Source organism: Scyliorhinus canicula, chromosome 1, assembly GCF_902713615.1.
Source record: "Scyliorhinus canicula chromosome 1, sScyCan1.1, whole genome shotgun sequence".
NCBI classification, from domain to species: domain Eukaryota; kingdom Metazoa; phylum Chordata; class Chondrichthyes; order Carcharhiniformes; family Scyliorhinidae; genus Scyliorhinus; species Scyliorhinus canicula.
The window spans coordinates 99,938,992-99,960,269 of NC_052146.1; the positions used below are offsets into that span (position 1 = coordinate 99,938,992).

General features: G+C 49.2%; 2 protein-coding genes across 4 annotated transcripts in view; one reads left to right on the plus strand and one right to left on the minus strand.

The window, feature by feature from the left end:
* LOC119965562 (transmembrane protein 244-like) overlaps positions 1–16,997 on the plus strand; it is an 85,065-nt gene extending 68,068 nt beyond the window's left edge. Inside the window, exons 3-6 of one of the 2 annotated variants that reach the window (XM_038796368.1) lie at positions 259–332; positions 9,374–9,499; positions 12,761–12,805; positions 15,925–16,997. In XM_038796368.1, the coding sequence (XP_038652296.1) occupies positions 259–332; positions 9,374–9,499; positions 12,761–12,805; positions 15,925–16,016 (337 nt within the window). In that variant the 3' untranslated portion in view covers positions 16,017–16,997. The remainder of the gene's footprint in view (positions 1–258; positions 333–9,373; positions 9,500–12,760; positions 12,806–15,924) is intronic. The other variant, XM_038796370.1, reaches the window with a different exon arrangement.
* Positions 1–21,278, minus strand: part of mecr (mitochondrial trans-2-enoyl-CoA reductase) — a 361,687-nt gene that overhangs the window by 26,225 nt on the left and 314,184 nt on the right. The gene's annotated exons all lie outside the window — the stretch shown is intronic.

Sequence of the window (21,278 nt, forward strand, 5' to 3'; positions counted from 1 at the left end):
AAGAGGGAGTGTTAAGGATATCTAGGAGGTTACATTTCCACTAACGGATGAGGGTGGTGAGGAGCATGCGTTCAGTGCAATAAGACTGTACTAGGCAGGGTTGATGGACCAACCGGTCTTTTCCAGTCGATCATTTTTGTATGTTCATATGTAACATTATACAGAATTTGTTCTTTGGAGCAATTGGATGGGCTGTATTTATTTTGTTTTGTTTCGTTAGTTCCTGAAAATGCTGGTTTCTGTCATTTAATTTTGCAGACTTGATTCATTCGATGGGTTGATTCCATTTGACTTTAAAACACAAGCAGCAAAGACTAGCTCTAAGTACCTAGGTAAGTAAAGAAGCATTAATACATAAGTGGATGCTGGAATCTGAAATGAAAACTGAAAATGCCTGAAAAACTCACAGATCAGTATCTGTGTAGGGAGCAACACATTTAACTCGTCATGTCACGGACCTTTCGTTACAACTGCCTGCATAAAGGTCATTGAAATGAAACATTGACCTGACTCTTTCGATGGCAACATGTTGAGATATTCACCGTTGTTGTCCACTGGGGCCCTGGGGAAGTCCTGGCCTACTCATGTGTGGTATTTACTCGGGATGGACAGAATTATGTGGCCTGAGCCCCTCCGAAAATGCCCCTGACTCCGACCTTGGCATCAGGTATTTGGGCTTGGTGCTATCATCTACCCAGAAATTTACCCCAGACTCTCTTACTGTTAATCACAAGCATAGATCTGGTAATTTGTATTCCCATAAATTTTAAAAAATCTAAATAAGAACAAGTATCTCCCATTCTGCCCACCCTCAACTACTGCCCCATTAAATGCAGGAACTTGTTTACCTCTGTCCAACTTAAACTCTATAGATGTTACATGGCCTGACCAACTGCATTTTTCCAGAATTTTCTGTTGAGAAAGATTCATTTTGAAAAGTAAGTGATTTGATAAATTATAGTCCATTAAACACTAATCGCTGAGGGTGGTGGGGCAATTATTAAGGAATTAAAGCTGCTGTGATATTTTAATGGATGTTGCCATTGTTCTTCCTGCCCTGTTCAAATAATATTGGTCAATTTTAACCATAGGGAAGTGATCCTACTGCACTCTAACTGCAATTGGTTTTCTGAAGATGTCAATTTGGGACTATTTTAAGCTGTGGTCTCATGCTGATCAGCAACTGTGCTTTTCACTTAGCTCATACAGAGGTCATGTTAGAATTCTTAAAGAGAAGACGGAATGATTATGTTCCATCCAGGGATGGCAATAAATGCTGCTCTAGCCAGCGACGCTCACAGCCCATAAATGAATTTTAAAAAACGGTGAGGATTGCAAAATTAAATTATTTTAAACATGATTTAACTAAATTTTTAATTACAAATAAAAAGAAAAAATCGGAAATAATAAAAAATAAAACTAGAAATTGCTGAAAATAAAAATGGTTCCAATGGTTAGCATATGTTGAGAAAACATGGGATAAAACCAGATTAGAACTGGACACAATTCTCAATGTAGCAAATGCTCACAACAGTCAGCTATCTTTTCTGTTTAGAAATGTTGATGGTATTGATTATGAACAATAGTTTTTGTTTCTTTTTATGTTTGAACGTATAACTTTCTGTTTTATTATTTCACAACAAATTAGTTTTACACTGGGATTTTTAATAACTCTTGTAGACAACTTTCATATGTAGGGAGAGATAGTTCAGAATTCTCTGTCACAAACCGTTATGGAAGGCATAGTCTATAAATTATTTTCAAAAGGAATTAGATAGTGACGGCCCTCTTTTTCATCGGACTTTTAAAATTTGTTATGATCCTTGGTTAAAATCTGGTTAAGAACAAATAACGTTTTGTTTAAAATAGGCAAAGTTTGAGATTCAAGACACTTGTCAAAAGAATAAAGCTACAAGATTCCACAGGTTTTGAACAAACAAAAATAAACTTTACTATCCAAGATCAAAAAGATAAAACAGTTGCAATAGACAGGATTCTCTGTTTGGAAGACAATGGGCGGGTTTCTCCGTACCGCTGCACCAGATTCTCCATTTCGTCGGCTTTCAAATGGGGGTTTCCATTGATATCCCCATATCAAAGAAGAGCCCTGTGGTGATATGATCTGCATACCTGTCTGCCATTGGGCCAGAACACCGGCTTACCATTGGCCCTGGTCGGTCATGTGCCTCTCGACTGAATGGCCGAGAGGCTGAGTTAACCACGCCTCCATTAACGAGGTATAAATGGACAAACGCCCGGCGATCGTCCATTCCATCGCTGAGCTAGGTTCTAGTCTATTAAAGCCTGACTTTTGTAAAGCACTCGTCTCGCGTACAATTGATGGCACATCAAGCCCCCCTATCAAAGATTCCCCCCATGAGACCCCCATTTATGAAACATCTAGCTAAAATTGAAAGCTTTTTCCACATAATAAACAGTTAAGTGTTTTCTGCTGATAAAAAGTGAAGTGAAAGCAATTAACTCCTACATTAAAAAAAAATATAGAGTACCCAATTTTTTTTTTAAATTTAGAGTGCCCAATTTTTCCAATTAAGGGGCAATTTTAGCGTGGCCAAACTGCCTACCCTGCACATCTTTGGGTTGTGGGGGCGAAACCCACACAAACACGGGGAGAATGTGCAAACTCCACAAGGACAGTGACCCAGAGTCGGGATCGAACCTGGGACCTCAGCACCGTGAGACAGCAGTGCTACTCACTGTGCTACCGTGGTGCCTTGCAATTTAGTCCAAGTTGTTTATAAACATTGTGGTTAGCTTCACAGCAGGGTACCTGAGATGCATTCAAGCGTGAAGATCGATTTAAATAAATAATGCAAACAACCGGCTATCTGAAAGCTATTACCCTGTCAAATATAGCCTATTAAAAGTTATTTCTCTTTGAAAGTGACTAGAAGCCTTGCAGATCAAAGGATCTGAGGGGGGTTAATGCCTTGTGATGAGTTTTGCCTTTCTTTGATGGAACAGCTTCTGCTTTCTACACTTCTGCCCGAGTTAGCAGGTGTAAGAGACAAGTAAGTGAAAAAACATGGTTTTTCATTGTTTCTGCCTGGACTGCGCTTTAGTTTCCAGGCAGGGGTGACTGATGGGGACTCTGATATGGTGGGGTCTCTGATATTTGGGGGGGTTCTGATCTAGGAGTCTCTGATATGAACGTCTCTTAAATGGGGGTCTCTGAAATGGGGAGGTCCTAGATTTGGGGGTATCTCTGATACAGGGGTGTCACTGAGATAGGAGTCTCTGAGATGGGGGGGTCTGATGCGGGGAACTGGGTGATGAGGTAGGCAGAATTTGCATTGTGGGGTGGAGGGGAGCCCTACGATTGATTTTGGGGGCATCTACGTCACATACTTGACCCACCACAAGATCCACCACGTCAAGACCATGCTTGAAAATACTTGCCCAATCCATGCCTGCATGAAACCTGGTCGAGAAGGCCAGAATCCCGGTCGAGAAGGCCAGAGCATCATGGGGGCATGGAGAATCAGGTATCCAGCCTGATGATAGGATGCAAATGGATTCAAATGATCCATTTTCATCCTCCTGCTGGTGCAGGGCCTGTAGCTCACTGCCGTCGGCAGCAGGGGACTGCAGCAGCGGGCAGCAATCCCGTTTCTTGCTCGACACAGGTTTCTCTACTGCACCGAGAACTCTGCTACTGGCGGTGGACAATCCACCCCAATAGACATCTTATATATTATACATATCTTGAATGTTAGAGTATATGTGAATTAACAGGCAGACTGTGGTTGAACACACTGCACTACACACTAATTGGCCTAATGCGACCTAATCAGATTTCATGGATATCTCAACAATCCACCCAGATGTCAGTAACACTGCGAGTCAACAATTTCACTAAACTCCATCTTGCTTGTGGTTGATTCCAATTTTCACCTTTGAAGATCTGGAATTCTCTCCAAAAGTTGTTGCAACCCAGACAACTTCACAACAGTCCACCTCGTAGAGTTTCCATCTCCCAAGAATCCATTCCCTTGGTTCTTGAGTTTGCATTTGAACACTCAGAAGCACAACTTCAGCTCTCTGGTCGTGCCACACAGATCATTACTGCTCCAAAGGAGTACCTTTGCTCCAGCGACACTCACCATAGTCATCTCTATTCTGCTGCCTCTTTGGATCTTCAGGGCTTCTCCTGAGCCCTCTTTAGTTACCAGACTCGGATACCATCAACAATGGCCAACCTCAGGGGACAGCACTGTGTGCAGTGATTAACACAGCTGCCATACGGCGGCGAGGATCTGTGTTTGATCCTGGCCCTGGGTCACTGTTCGTGTGGAGTTTGCACATTTTTCCCGTGTCTGCGTGGGTCTCACCCCCACAACGCAGAGATGTGCAGGGTAGGTGGATTGGCCATGCTAAATTGTCCATTAATTGGAAAAAAATAAGAATTGGGTGTTTTAAATTTATAAATAAAAGAAGAAAAAACAATGGCCAACCTTGTAGGGTTTCAATCTCATCTGCCAAGATTCTGTCCTCTGGATTCCTGAGTACAGAGCCAAACACCAAATTACAGGCACAACTTCAAATCTTCAGTCATGCCGAGCAGAATTCTACAGCACCAAAGGGTACCTTTGCCTCAATGATCCACTCAATTGCAGCATTTTTCTTCAGTCCTCTTTATTTAAAGTCTGCTCTCTGCATCCCTTTGTCTAACTTGGAGCCTATTTCTCTGGTCCTCTCTTTTAACTAAACTTTAACTCAACTTGACTGGGATCTGTTTCTTTCCCCTATCAATGTCCCTTACCTGGACATCTTTTTGGAACCTCTCCCAGACTTCACTCCCCTGTTTTTTGGAAATCTGTGTGTTCTCTGTCTGCAACACTTGCTAACTCTGGCACTCCACAGTTGGTCCCTTACCTGGGTTCTTCAGGTCTTTCTTCTTTTTCACTTTATATGCATGCGCACGGAGCCTGTCCTTGGATTGAAGAATGTAAAGATGCAGAACTGTGCATTTGCTAGCTCCTCCCTTTGACATAGCTGGAAAGTCTGAGGTCTGTCAGCAGTTGAAGCCCCTCCAAGCTCAACTCAAAGATAAGTTTGGGTTTCCTAGGCTTGTTGGGACTGACACTGCCAAGTATAGATTCATAGTTTACAGTGCAGAAGGAGGCCATTCGGTCTATCGAGTCTGCACCGGCTCTTGGAAAGAGCATCCTACCCAAGGTCAACACCTCCACCCTATCCCCTTAACCTAGTAACCCCACCTCACCTTTGTGGACACTAGGGGAAATTTATCATGGCCAATCCACCTAACCTGCATATCTTTGGACTGTGGGAGGAAACCGCAGCACCAGGTGAAACCTACGCACACACAGGGAGAACGTGCAGACTCCGCATAGCCTGTGACCCAAGCCGGGAATCGAACCTGGGATCCTGGAGCTGTGAAGCAATTGTGCTAACCACTGAGCAACCGTGCTGCCCACTAACAGGAAACAAAATAAGGTGCAATATAAGTGAGAGGAGCAGCGTGGGGCACCAGTATTCAACATTATCTACAAATCTGGGGCGGGATTCTCCGTTGCCCGTCGTAAGGCGGGTTTCCGGCGAGAAAAATCGGTGTTAATCACTCCGGCGTCGGGGCCTTCTTTAAGGCCGCTATTCTCCGTTCCCGGAGGGGCTAGCAGCTGACTGACGCGAAAAGCGTCAGTTTCACCAGCTGCGGAAGTGGTGAGACCCGGCGTTTTTTGGAGGAGGAGGAGGAGAGAGACAGACCCGGCATTTTGGGGGGGGGGGGAGGAGACCCGGCATTTTGGGGGGGGGAAGACCCGGCATTTTGGGGGGGGGGGAAGACCCGGCATTTTGGGGGGGCGGGGAAAGACCCGGCATTTTGGGGGGGGGGGGGGAGACCCGGCATTTTGGGGGGGGGGGGAAGACCCGGCATTTTGGGGGGGGGGGAAGACCCGGCATTTTGGGGGGGGGAAGACCCGGCATTTTGGGGGGGGGGGGGAGACCCGGCATTTTGGGGGGGGGGGAAGACCCGGAATTTTGGGGGGGGAAGACCCGGCATTTTGGGGGGGGCGGCATTTTGGGGGGGGGGGAAGACCCGGCATTTTGGGGGGGGGTAAGACCCGGCATTTGGGGGGGGGGGGGGAAGACCCGGCATTTGGGGGGGGGGGGGGGAAGACCCGGCATTTTGGGGGGGGGAGGTCGGCGGCCATTTTGGGGGGGGGGGGGGGGCGGCGGCATTTTGGGGGGGGGGGCGGCGGCATTTTGGGGGGGGGGAAGACCCGGCATTTTGGGGGGGGACCCGGCATTTTGGGGGGGGGGGAAAGACCCGGCATTTTGGGGGGGGGGAGACCCGGCATTTTGGGGGGGGGGGGAAGACCCGGCATTTTGGGGGGGGGAAGACCCCGCATTTTGGGGGGGGGGGGAAGACCCGGCATTTTGGGGGGGGGGGAAGACCCGGCATTTTGGGGGGGGGGGGGGGGAAGACCCGGCATTTTGGGGGGGGGGAAGACCCGGCATTTTGGGGGGGGAAGACCTGGCATTTTGGGGGGGGGGGGGAAGACCCGGCATTTTGGGGGGGGGGGGAAGACCCGGCATTTTGGGGGGGGGGGGAAGACCCGGCATTTGGGGGGGGGGGGGAAGACCCGGCATTTTGGGGGGGGGAAGACCCGGCATTTTGGGGGGGGGGAAGACCCGGCATTTTGGGGGGGGGGGAAGACCAGGCATTTGGTGGGGGGGGAAGACCCGGCATTTGGGGGGGGGGAAGACCCGGCATTTGGGTGGGGGGGGGAAGACCCGGCATTTGTTTTGGGGAGGGGAAGACCCGGCATTTGTTTGGGTGGGGGAAGACCCGGCATTTGTTGGGGGGGGGGGGGGGAAGACCTGGCATTTGTTGGGGGAGGGGGGAGACCCGGCATTTGTTGGGGGGGGGGGGGGGGAAGACCCGGCATTTGTTGGGGGGGGGATGACCCGGCATTTGTTGGGGGAGGGGGGGGGAAGACCCGGCATTTGTTGGGGGGGGGAAAAGACCCGGCATTTGTTGGGGGTGGGGAAGACCCGGCATTTGTTGGGGGGGGGGGAAGACCCGGCATTTGTTGGGGGGGGGGGAAGACCCGGCATTTGTTGGGGGGGGGAAGACCCGGCATTTGTTTGGGGGGGGGAAGACCCGGCATTTGTTGGGGGGGGGGCCTCCAATGCCTCCTCTACCCCAATCTACCGGCACTCGAGGTAAGTGATTGATCTCTCTATTCCCAACACCCCCAACCCACTACCCCCCCACCCTACCCCATCCCCCTACCTCCCCACCCCTCTCTCCCCCCTACCTCCTCCCCATCCCCTATCCCCCCACCGCTCCCCACCGCGCTCCAATGCCTCCTCTACCGTGCCCCCCACCGCTCCCCCACCGCGCTCCAATGCCTCCTCTACCGTGCCCCCCACCGCCCCCCCACCGCCCCCCACCGCTCCCCACCGCCCCCCACCGCCCTCCAATGCCTCCTCTACCGTGCCCCCCACCGCCCCCCCCACCGCGCTCCAATGCCTCCTCTACCGTGCCCCCCACTGCCCCCCACCGCCCCCCACCGCTCCCCACCGCCCCCCCACCGCCCTCCAATGCCTCCTCTACCGTGCCCCCCACTGCCCCCCCACCGCCCCCCACCGCCCCCCCACCACTCCCCACCGCCCTCCAATGCCTCCTCTACCGTGCCCCCCACCGCGCTCCAATGCCTCCTCTACCGTGCCCCCCACCGCCCCCCCACCGCGCTCCAATGCCTCCTCTACCGTGCCCCCCACCGCCCCCCCACCGCCCCCCACCGCTCCCCACCGCCCCCCCACCGCTCCCCACCGCCCTCCAATGCCTCCTCTACCGTGCCCCCCACCGCCCCCCCACCGCGCTCCAATGCCTCCTCTACCGTGCCCCCCACCGCCCCCCCACCGCGCTCCAATGCCTCCAATGCCTCCTCTACCGTGCCCCCCACCGCCCCCCAATGCCGCTACCCACCCCACGCGCATTCGCCCCCCGACACTGAACGGCGTCAACCATCATCAATGGTTGACGCCGTTTTAAAGCAACTGTGATTTTCGCCGACGTGACCCGTGGCCACGTCGGCGGGACGTCGGCCCATCTGGGCCGGAGATTTGTGGACACTAAAAAAAAAATGAAATCCCGCCGGCGCCAGCTGTTTTCAGAGGCTGCCGGCGGGATTTGCACAACGCCGGTTTTTGGCCGGTGGGAGATTTTAAAACCCTGCGGGAGCGGAAATAACGCCGCTGCCCGCCGATTCTCCGACCCTGCGTGGGGTCGGAGAATCCCGCCCCAGATCTGTAAAGTAATTTCCGCGATATTTAACTGTATGATGTCTCATCTGTGGTCACCCAGTTTCTGTAATTTGTGTATTCATAGCAGGAAAATATTTCATTCCATTCAAATTGACACAAAAGCAACAACTTCATTTTTATAGCACCTTTACTGCAGTAAAACATTTCAAGGCAATCCACAGGAGTTTATCAACAAAATTTGACACTGAAAATGAAATGAAAGTCGGTTATTGTCACAAGTCGGCTTCAAATGAAGGTACTGTGAAAAGCCCCTAGTCGACACATTCCGGCGCCTGTTCAGAGGAGGCTGGTACGGGAATTGAACCGTGCTGCTGGCCTGCCTTGGTCTGCTTTCAAAGCCAGCTCTTTAGCCCTGTGCTAACCAGCCCACTGAACCAGATAAAGGGATAATGAGATAGGTGACCAATGGCTTTTTAAAAGAGTTAAGATCCAAGGAATGTCTTGCAGGAGTAGAGAAAGTAGAGCTGCAAAGAATTTTAGGCAGGAAGTTCCAGAATTGATGACCCAGACAGTTAAAGCATGGAGATCAGTGTTGGTACACTTAAAAGTGGCGGTGCATTTGAAGCCAGAATTGAAGGAATGGAATTGGAGGATATCAAGTTGGAGGAGATTGCAGAGATAGGGAGGGAAGAGGTCCATGGACGGATTTGGGAACAATGATGTGAATTTCAAAATTGAAGTGTTGTTGGATGGGCGCCAGTAGGTCAGCAAGGAAGGAATGATGGGCGAACGGCCCTTGTCAGAATATGGCAGTCGAATTCTGCGCAAGTTCAAATTTATGGAGACTGGAGGATAGGAAGCTGTCTGGGAGGGCGTTGGTTTAGTCGAGTAGGGGTAACAAAGGCATAGATGAAGTTTTCAGTATCAGTGAGCTGAGGACTTATTCTTTTGCTGAGAACCAAGAAAGTAAGTTTTTTTTAACAATTCAAATGTAAAAATATTGTAATGCAAACTGAGTTTCCCCATGAGAAAATGGGTTATGCAGAGTTTATTTATTTTGCCAAATGCTAAATAGATTTAAGTTTTATGGTCTACTTGTTTTGTCTGATTCTTCTAGTAAATCTGCTATCCATGGAGCTCACATACTTTACCAGTGGCTTGCTGTTTGCAGCAATAGTTAAGAAGTGGGTATGGGACTATTCAATCACCATTACACTCATCCACGTCATACTGAGCTCAGCAGGTGAGTACCCAAGGATAGCAGACTGGGCTTTGAGATTAAACCTATAGCTAATTGGAGTGTGTCAGTAAATATTGATACCGAGTAAATGCCATTTTTATTTCTGAGTATGCGTTACTCTTTCCCCACTTCCCTAGTTAGTATCCCTGGACCATCAACAAGATAAGCAACAAACTTGTAGGCCAACATGCATACCATTCAAGCATATCGACCAGGAGGCATAGAAGACTGGTTAACATGTACAATAGTGTTATAATTATGTTACTGGACGCGTAATGCCTGGTCTAATGACCCTGCAAATTTAGGCTCAAATCTCACTGTGGCAGTTTGAGAATCTGAAGCCACTTTAAAAATATTAAGGAAAATGTACTTGAGATAGTGGGATTTCACTGAAAGCCCAAATGATTCACTGATATCTTTTAGAGAAGGAAACCAGCCATCCTTCTCCATTGCTGCTTCCCTGGTTTTGAGTATGGCCAAGGTAACTCAAGTACCATGGGCTGGATTCTCCGTTCTGGAGACTACGTCCCCACGCAGGCGTGAAAACGGTGGCATTTTATGCCAGGAAAACTGACGCAAAACGGGCACCGATTCCCTGTTCCAGGGTGGGGTGGGGGTGGTGGGGGGGGGGGGGGGGGGGGGGGGGCTAGCAGCCAAGCAGTGTAGAGCTCCCAGCTCTAGCTGCCGATACAACCTGGAGAGTTGCAGAGTCCCTGGCTGCGTATGAGCACGGCGGCGGCCTGCAGCAGCTGCGCCGTGCTTCATGGCGGATGCCGCTCGCAGACCCGGCCCGCAAAATAGTCACCCCATTCAGTCGGCTCGGGCGCCCCGGACCGTCCCACCACAGTGCCCCCAGCCCCGAATATGTTCACTCCTGCCCACGGATTGGCCCTCTCCCAAATGTGACGGCGCTGGAATGAGTCCGCAGCCACCATGCAGCATTCCGACGGGTGAGACCACACGTGTCCCACGCCGTTGGAAACTCGGCCGGATGGGGATGGAGCATCGCGGGGCGGGCCTCAGCCAACGTACGGAGGCCGTGGATACGGCGTGCGGTGTACTCGCAGTTCAAGAGGCGGCACATTGCGAAAGTGGCACCACCCCGATTTCAGCATCATCGGGGATTCTCCGCCCCGCCGCCACATGCGATTTTGGCAACGGGGATCGGAGAATGCAGCCCCATGTACCTCAACATGTTTGACTCTTTTCTGCCCTCTGAAGCCACTCAATCATCTCAAATTTTCTCATGTCATTAGGATGCACAAGTATTGGTCACACTTCCAATAACCAGATTCCAATAACCAAAAAAAAGTTAACAACCTGCAAAATGGCTCAGATCATTGGAAGAAGCCACAAAACTTGTAATTATCGCCTTTAACCGAGTAAAACATGGCAGGGTGCTTCACAGCAGCATTATCAAATAAAATTTGACACCAAGCCACATAAGGAGATATTAAGGTAGGGTTGGTCAAAGAGGAGGGAGAAATAGAGAGATGGGGAAATTCAAAGACGGAATAGAAGAGGGCCTAGGGCTGAAGGCATGGCCACTAATGATCGAGTGATAATAATTGAGGATAGGCAAAAGGCTAGAACTGGTGGAGGGCAGAGATCTTAGAAGGTTAAAGGTTAGAGATTTTAATTGCTTCAGTATTGGTGGCCATGGCTTCCACTCCCAAGGCACTCCCTACCATTCATTCTTCCTTGAAGACATTTCTTAAAATGAACCTGTTTGGCCACGTTTTGTCATAACCTCTCCTTAAATGACTTTTGTCAAATTTTATTTTAAAATGCTCCTGCAAAGCATTAAAAGTGCTTTATAAATACAGGTTTCTGAGGTGGTTATGGAGCTAGGAAGGGAGGAGGCCATGGAAAGATTTGAAGACAAGGATGAGAATTTTAAAACAGAGGTTTAATTGTGTATTACACGACTTTTGATGCTACACATTGCAGTTAATAATAATTATAGGGCGCGATTCTCCGCCCCCACGACGGGTCGGAGAATAGCGGGAGGGCATTCCCGACATTTTTCCTGACCTCCCGCTATTCTCCCCCCACGCCCGCCCCCCGACACGAATCGCTGCTCGCCGTTTTTTTACGGCGAGCAGCGATTTTCCCCGAGCCGATGGGCCGATTTCCCAGGCCTTTACGGCCGTTTTCACGAACGGCAACACACCTGCTCTCACCGTTAGTGAAAACGGCCGCAAAGTGCCGTTCTGGGTAACCATGGCACCGATTGGCACGGCCACACCACGGCCATGCCAAGGGTGCCATGGGCCCGCGATCGGTGCCCACCGATCGCGGCAGCGGGTCCGATACCCGCGCACTCTTTGTTCCTCCGCCGCCCCGCTGGATCAGTCCGCGGGGCGGCTGAGGGGCATACCGGCCCGCGCATGCGCGGGTTTCACGCATATGCGTGATGACATCATCCGCGCATGCGCGGGTTGGAGCCATCCAATCCGCGCATGCGCGGCTGATGTCATCGTGCGCGTCAGCCGCCGTTAACTTTCACGCGCGGGCTTAGCGAATTTCGCTAAGCCTGCGATGCCGAGGTTCACGGGGCCCCGTTGCTAGCCCCGACCGGGGAGCAGAATCGGGTCCCGGGAGGGGGCGCGGAGGCTGCCGGGAAACACGACCGGTTTCACGGCAGCCTTCACGACTCTCCACATTTGCGGAGAATCGCGCCCAGAATCTTTATTAGAGTCACAAGTACACTTACATTAACATTGCAATGAAGTTACTGTGAAAAGCCCCGAGCTGCCACACTCCGGCATCTATTCAGGTACACAGAGGGAAAATTCAAAATGTCCAATTCACCTAAAAAGCACGTCTTTCAGGACTTGTGGGAGGAAACCGGAGCACCCGGATGAAACCCACACAGACAAGGGGGAACGTGCAGACTCCGCACTGACAGTGACCCAAGCCAGGAATCGAACCCAGATCGCTAATCGCTGGTGCTGTGAAGCAACAGTGCTAACCACTATGCTACTGTGCTGCCTACAGTTCCACCAGAGTCTTCATTTAGAATTACAGGAGCATAACAGAAATTCCTGATTTTGGTTCTGTTTACTGATGTATACTCACTGCTTACCCTGCCTACAACTGGAAGCAGTGCTTGAGCCTCATACAAGTTAATAATTGTAGACCAGCCTGCATTAGTAATTTTGATGATTTTCATGTTTATGTCCAGATCTATTTGGACCTGTCTTATAACACATTGGAAAGTCCCATCTTTTAAATGAACTCCAGGTTTTATTTAATTTACAGTGATGGCTGAGTTTCCTTTAGCGTGGCAGTGGTGGTTGGCTTTGGGTAAGTCTAAGCAGATTTTTCTTAAAAACGTGTGGTGGATTCTAACCAGACTTCCAACCTATGAACAGCTAAATCAGACTCTTTTGGCCAAATACGCATCTAATTTCTCTTGCGGCTTTCTCATAGAATCCCTACGGTGCAGAAGGAGGCCATTCGGACCATCAAGTCTGCGCCGGCTCTCCAAAAGAACACCATAGCTAGGCCAAATCTCTTGCCCTATCCCCATAACCCCACCGTAACCTTTGGACACTAAGGGGCAATTTAGCAAGGCCAATCCACCTAGCCTCCACATCTTTAGACTGTGGGAGGAAACCGGAGCACCTGGAGGAAACCCACTCAGAAACGGGGAGAATGTTCAAACTCCACAGTTACCCAAGGGTGGAATTGAACCCGGGCCCCTGGTGCTGTGAGGCAGCAGTGCTAACCACTGTGCCACCGTGCTGCCACAAGCTTTAAAGTAAATATTTTCCAATTGATTTAATGCTTATTATAGTAAAAATTGAAACAGAATATGAAGGGAGAGACAGCAATAACTTGCTTTCATTTAGTGCCTTTAACAGAATAAAACGTCCCAAATCGCTTCACAGGAGTGTTATCAAACATAATTTGACTCGGAGCCACCAGGAGCACTGAAATTAAGCCTGAAACAATAAGATACTCTTCTAATATACATGTGTCCTGTGAGTGTGAACAATTCTGGGTTTGCCTGGATATCAATATCATTGTGTTGTATTTTGTCGGTTATAACTGAAATGTAAAAGCAATGGTAATCTGAAAGGTGACTAGGGGTGGTGGGCTAGCTCTTCAAGTTGCTCTAAGGTGGGATGACAAAGCATGACTCCATGATATTTCCACAATCTCAGTGTTGAATAATTCATTTGAATTATTTTCAAAGTGAATCAACGAGAGCTGCTAGAAGCCTGTTACAGATTGGCAGAGATCACCATCAGGACAACAATCAATTATTGTCACTTTTGAATTGTGAACATGATTGTGATGTGCTGCTTAAGGATTTTAAAAGGATTGTAGAGTTCAAGATGCTTTTATTACGGCCTTTTCTGAGTAACCACAATCTAGAATCTGCTTTCAATGCTCCCATGCTATCCCACAGATAGGAGTCTGTTCAAACTGCGCTATTTTCCTCTTATCACCTGTCCAAAAGCGGAAGGTGTTTTGAATTAGTTTTTTTGAGAATAAATGGAGTTTCTCAACCCCTCAGTTTTTGTGTGATTCAATTTTATTAATAACTCCACAGCAAACTTGAGTTAGGATTAACTCAGAAGGTTAGTTTATTTCACACATTCAAAACAAAAAGCAGGATACGCAACTTCCCACTCCACATTCACACAGTGAAGGGAGGGACAGAGAAATTAAGGTTTTATACTACAAGCACCACAGAAAAACTGAATATTGGTTCACATGAGTTCCAGAGTTCAAAGTCAGAGACAAATGAGGAAGTCTTTCACGTAGGCATCCAATGGCTGGCTGGCTGTAGACTGCTGTTGTAAGAGTTACTTTTTCAGGTGGCGTGGATGCCACAAGTAGGCATGCAGAGATTGTGTCAGTTCTGTAGGTGATGAAGAGTCAGCCTAGATGGGCTGGTGGTCCAACCTGGTCAGAGGTTGTTTCTGTGTGGCGTGCCAGTTGGATGTGAAACAGCAGGCTGACTGCATACCTCAGAAAGGTAATAATAAACTCCTCTAACAGCCAGTGTCTTGGTTCATGGAATCTTTATTCCCCAGTGATGTCAACAAAGGATGCTTATCCAGCATCTGGAATTTGGATTTGATAATGTCTCACCCATTATAGGTTGAAAGGGGATGCCATTCGTGTTGCGAGCTAGTGTATGGGAAGCCATTGTTCCAATAGACCCATAGACTCCTGTAGCGAGGCTGGCTAAACAAATGCAGTTGCATTCCTGTAACTCATTTTGCAATTGATCTGCACAGTCCCAGGTTAGAAACTCCTTTGGCATAGTGAGGTATGACATTTCTGAAACTGAGAAGAGAGTTATTTTGTTCTGACAACTGACAGACAGAAGGGCGGGATTCTCCGATACCACACTGGGTGAGAGAATCGCCGGGGGTCAGCGTTAATCCCGCCGCCGCCGTCCTCCTAATTCTCCCGCCCCCCAAAAATTTGCCCCGGCGTGAGTCGCGCCGCCAGCCTCGGAGAATGGCGGGTTCCGGCGCGACTCAATGGGCCCTGGGAATGCCCGAATTCTCCGGCCCGCGATGGGCCGAAGTCCCGCCCGTTCTTTGTCGGTCCCGCCGGCGTAAATTGGAGTAGGTCCCTTACCAGCGGGACCTGGCGACGTCGGCGGGCTCCGGGGTTCTTGGGGGGTATCTGACCCCAGGAGGTGCCCCCACGGTGGCCTGGCCCACAGTCAGGGCCCACCGATCCGTGGGCGGGCCCGTGCCGTGGGAGCAATCTATTGTTCCGCACCGGAGGCCGTGGTCCTTCGCCATTCCCGGTGCGGAAGCGATTCCCTCTGCGCGAGGATGATGCCAGCACGCGCTGGCGCTTCCGCGCATGCGCCGACTAGCGCCGGCAGGCGGAGGCCCTTCGCTGCCGGTTGGCATGGCGCCAAGCCCCTTTCCCACCGGCCGGTGAGGCGCCAACCACTCTGACGCCGGAGTGGTGCACGCCACCCCGTCCCACTGGGACCCCCGCCCGGCCGGGTAGGGGAGAAAGAGAGTCAACCATCTTAATTATTTTTGCTCAGCAGAAAAATTCAGTTTAAAAATAAGAAATAATAGTAAGGATAAAGTTTTAAAATATATACAGGGTTGGGTTTATGTTCCACGTTGGAGGGAACCAACATGAGTAAACAGCAGCCTTATTTCTCAATTGGCTTTATGAGGTGTAACCATGAAAAGTATTAAACTCATAATTCAGTATTATCAAACTATTTGTGAATTGGAAAAATCATACTTTGTATGGAGAGAGCAGTGACAAAATTAGGTGTGTTAAGTGGGGTTACAGGGTTGCGAGGGAGTGGGCCTAGGTAGGATACTCTTTCAGGGGGTCAGTGCAGACTCGATGGGCTGAATGGCCTTCTTCTGCACTGTAGGAATTCTATGGATTCTAATGAATGTTATTTTTTGCTTTTTCTACAGGTGGTGGCTTGTTGATGATGATCTGTAATGGTCAGCTCGTTGCTCAATTTATTTGCCAGAATAATCATGGTTACTCTTCAAACAACCTCTGAGAGGGAACAGATCAAACACGGCAGCAGAGATTCAAATCAGGGACAATTCTCCTAGTTGTGCAACCTGATAACATATCTGCATTAATTTCAGTGGGAATTGCATCCTTCTTCAGAAATAATCTGTGCTAAATGCTTGAAATGCAGAGCCAGTGTTTTCTAAGTGAGATGGTTTACCAGAGAAGGTCTATTTTCGTACAAAAGTTAAGACTATCATGAGCAGCTGAGGAGAGCAACTAATATAATTTTAAAACCCAACCCTTCTTCGTTTCCCTAGCATCCTTTGAACTTCGATTTTTGTTGCTTTGCAAACATTGAATGTGACAGACATGGAGGTAATTTTGATTTGAACCCATTCTATGTGCAGTAGATCTGGGGATTGGAGTATTTGGCAAAAAACCTGCTCTGCACATTAGCAGATTTGCTGTACCAGTACTAAGCCAGGGAGAAATTGGGACCTTACACTGTGCTCTAATTAAGTCTGTATATGTATGGTATATAGTATTATGGTTAAAAAAATACATAACTTGTCAAATTTAAAGAACCATTTGAGGATTGAAGGATTTCTTTAAAGATAATTCAGAAGTCAAATTTTCTTTCTACCAATATAGAAAGTATGTGGATTACAAATAATAAAATGGTTTAAAGTAGAATCCAAGATAAAACCACAAAATGTTAATTCTACGTATTTGTGTAAAATACAAAAATTACAATCTGATTGTACTTTCCCGTTGGATACAGAAATACACCGTCCTCAAAAAGTTAACATTTTAACCATGTTTTACATTTGCCTTGGAAAAGGACATTGGGCGGGACCTCCATCGGCTGACGTTGGAATTGGGAAATACGATTGGGTGGAGAATTGCGTGTCGTCGAAAATCGAGGCTGGATCAAGACGCCCGACAGAATTCCATGCTCCGGCATCTCGACAGTGGCGTGAATGCATTCAATGCCGCATGTACAGTAAACACTGTTGACACATCATTAACTGTCCCGTCCCTGTATTCTCCGGGACTCCCATGATGCTCTGCCTCTGCCAGGAGGAATTACTTTAAAAAAAATGTATTTTATCACAAACATGTATCAAAGCAGGTTACAGCCAAAAAACACCCCGGGAAACATACTTCCTAACAATCAACTTTACAGTCTGGACAGATTTTTCCCCTTTTTCACCCCCTCACCCCTCCCCTGTGACGGAAAGCTCCTCAAACATGGTCACAAACATCCCTCACCTTTCTTCAAACCCCTCTGAAGAGGCCCTTAACTCATACTTTATCTTCTCCAACCGCAGGAAATCGTACAAGTCCATGCCGCTACCCCCGGTGGCGATGCCAACCGCCACTCCAGCAAATTCGCCGCCGTGCAATCAGAGAGGCGAAGGCCTCAACATCGACCTTCCCCCTCTCCATGAGCTCCGGCTTCTCTGAAACCCCAAATATTGCCACCAAAAGGTCCGGGTCCACCTCCTCCCCCACTACCCTGGCTAAGACTGCAAACACTCCCGCTCAGAATCATCCCAATTTTTCGCATCCCCAAAACATGTGCGCGTGATTCACTGGTCCCCGCCCACACCTCTCACACTTATCTGCTAACCCCTGAAAGAACCCACTCATTCTCGACCGACTCACATGCACCCTGTGCACTACCTTAAACTGTATCAGGCTCATCCTCGCACAAGAGGAGGTCATGTGTACCCTACGCAGTGCCTCACTCCATACTCCCCAATTGATCTCCTAACCCCGTTTCCCATTTTTCCTTGATCTTCACCACCCGCTCGCCTCCCTGCTCCCCCAGCCACTTGTATTTATCCCCATTTCTTCCCTCCCCTTCCACATCCGGAAGCAGCAGTCGCTCCAGCAGGGTGTATCCCGGCAACCTAGGGAACCCCCTCCAGACCTTTTGTGCAAAGTCCCTAACCTGCAGATACCTGAACTCACTACCCCTCAGCAGCTCGACCCTCTCCCTTAGCTCCTCCAGACTGGCGAACCCTTCCTCCAAATACAAATCCCTCACCTTGACCAGGCCCACTTCCCTCCACCTCCTGTATACACTATCCATCCCCCCCGCCGGCTCAAATCCATGATTCTCTCACAGCGACATTAGCACCGACATCCCTTGCATGCTAAAATGCCTCCTCAGCTGATTCCATATCTTCACTGTGGACTACACCACTGGGCTCCCTGAATACCTACTCGGAGCCGTTGGCAATACTGCCGTTACCATAGCCCTCAAACTAGACCCCTTACAAAATTCCTTCTCCATCCTAACCCACTTTACCCTTCTCCTTCCCACCACCGCCACACCTTGTCCATATTTGCCACCCAATAATAATGAAGCAAGTGCAGCAACGCCAACCCCCCTGCTGCCCCTCCCCACCCTGGGCACCTTCCCCGCCCATACAAAATCAGAAATGATCGTGTCCACTTTCCGAAAAAACTACGCAGTGGTATAAAGATCGGGAGAGCCTGAAAGATAAACAAGGACTTCGACAGAATATTCATTTTCACCACTTGGACACTCCCTGCCAGCTTTAAGTGCAGTGTATTCCACCTCTTAAGATCCTCCCTGGCAAGGCCAGCAGAATGCTTGCACATCAGCTTAGAAAGAGGGAGGCAGCCAGGGAGATAGGGAAAGTAATGACGGGGATGGGAACCTGGTTGGGGATTCAGTAGGGGTAAATAAGGCGCTTAGGGATTTCTACAGTGGGCTGTACAAGTTGGAACCCCTACGGGGCCAGAGGGCACTTCTTGGGGGGGCTGAATCTCCCAAAAGTGGACGGGGAGTTGGTAGAAGGGCTGGGGGCCCCGATCACATTGGAAGAGATAGTGGAGGGTCTGAAGGCCATGCCCCGGGGCCGGACGGGTACCCAGTGGAGTTTTATAAAAAGTTCTCTGGGATATTGGGGCCGGTGCTGATGAGGATGTTCGATGAGGCAAGGGAAAGAGAGGTGCTGCCCCCGACGATGTCACAGGCCATGATTTCACTGATTCTGAAGCGGGACAAGAACCTGGAACTGTGTGGGTCCCACAGGCCGATATCCTTTTTGAATGTGGACGCCAAACTGCTGGCCAAAATGTTGTCCTCCAGGATTGAGGATTGTGTTCCGGACATTATTGGGGAGGACCAGACGGGGTTTTTTAAGGGTAGGCAGTTGGTGGCCAATATAAGAAGGCTATTAAACGTGATCATGATGCCCCCGGAAGGTAGGGAGGTGGAGGTAGTGATCGCAATGGATGCAGAAAAGGCTTTTGATCGGGTAGAATGGGATTACCTGTGGGAGGTTCTGGGATGGTTCGGATTCGGGTGGGGCTTTATTGACTGGGTCAGGTTGTTGTATCAAGCTCCTGTGGCAAGTGTACAGATGAATAGGACAACATTGGACTATTTTAGACTGCACCGGGGGATGAGACAGGGTGCCCCCTCTCCACACTGTTGTTCGCGCTGGCTATAGAGCCGTTGGCAATTGCTCTGAGAGGCTCGAGGGGCTGGAAGGGGCTGGTCCGGGGGTGGGGGGATGGGTGCATCCCTCAAAGATGCACTGTAGGAACTCACCAAGGTTTCTTCGGCAGCACCTTCCAAACTCCTGATCATCTAGAAGGACATGGGCAGCAGATATCTGGGAACACCAGTCCCGGAGGACCCCTCCAAGTCACTCATCATCCTGACTTGGAAATATATCGCTGTTCCTTCACTGTCGCTGGGTCAAAATCCTGGAATTCCCTCCCCAACACTGTGGGTGTATCTACACCACAGGAACTGCAGCTGTTCAAGTAGGAAGCTCGCCATCACCTTCTCAAGGGAAACTAGGGATGGGTAATAAATGCTATGCCCACACCTGGTAAATTAATCTTTTAAATCTATCTGTTTTTAATTATGCAGGTTAAAGGATAAATATTCGTCAAGACTGAATTCCCTTGCTCTTCTTTGAATAATGCCATTGGATCTTTTAAAGTTTAACATCTCATCTGAAAGACAACATGTGTGTTTCTGGCGCGACATGTATTCGGGATTCTCCGTTTCGCCGGCTGGTCAATGGGGTTTTCCATTGTGGGGCAGCCCCATGCCGTCGGGAAACCCCCGGCAAAATGGAGAATCCCAACGGCAGTGAATTCAGCGCAGCATCTCCGACAGTGCAGCACTGAAGCTCCAGTCGAGATTTTGTGCTTATGTCACTACACCTAGACTGTGCTTTGCTGCCCTTCCTGACGAGGGGGTCACAACTGTCACGTCACACAAATTTCTTATTTAGGTATTCTTAATCAAGTTTACTTTATTCGGAACAAATGTGTCACACAGATTCTTATTAGGCACACAGACTAATACTTAACCCTGAATAAAAACCGTTACGCGGACTTTAACTCGATAAGCGTCACTATCACTTTAACTCAATAAGTGATAACTGTTTCTCAACTCACAAATTGAACTCAAACATGATCCCAATCAGATAAGCTGGCCAAGCTTTCTTGAAGGATGCTTTACTGGTCACCCAACCCTTGACTAAAGAGCATTCTTCTGCAATGCAGGGTTTTCAATGATGAAGCTTCGAACCCTGCTTCTTTATCTGATTTTCTCCAGATTTTTGAAGATCGATGGTGTCAGTTTTTAAAAATTTTTAGAGTACCCAATTAATTTTTTCCAATTAAGGGGCAATTTAGCGTGGCCACTGAACCTACCCTGCACATCTTTGGGCTGTGGGGGTGAAACCCACGCAAACACAGGGAGAATGTGCAAACTCCACACGGACAGTGACCCAGAGCCGGGATTGAACCTGGACTTCGGCACCGTGAGGCAGCAGTGCTAACCACTGCGCCACCGTGCTGCCCTGAGTTTAATGTTTCTCTAGCTGCTGAAGCTTTGTTTCACAGATCCAGCAAACAGACCCAGATGCCAGCAAATACTGATGTTTGGTCAAAACATGGCGACTGCTAACACTTTATGATCTGCTATTCTTCACACTTTATCTCTCATCCTGCCTCTGCCTTATAACAGACCACTCTCCTATTCTTTTTCAGAACCACTCTCCTATTTCTCCATATACCTACAATTAATCCCCTGGGCAGAATCATTGTGGTAACCTTAGTCCCTTTCAAAGGTTACTAGAACATAGAACAGTGCAGCACAGAACAGGCCCTTCGGCCCTCGATGTTGTGCCAAGCAATGATCACCCTACCCAAACCCACGCATCCACCCTATACCCGTAACCCAACAATTCCCCCACTTAACCTTACTATTAGGACACTACGGGCAATTTAGCATGGCCAATCC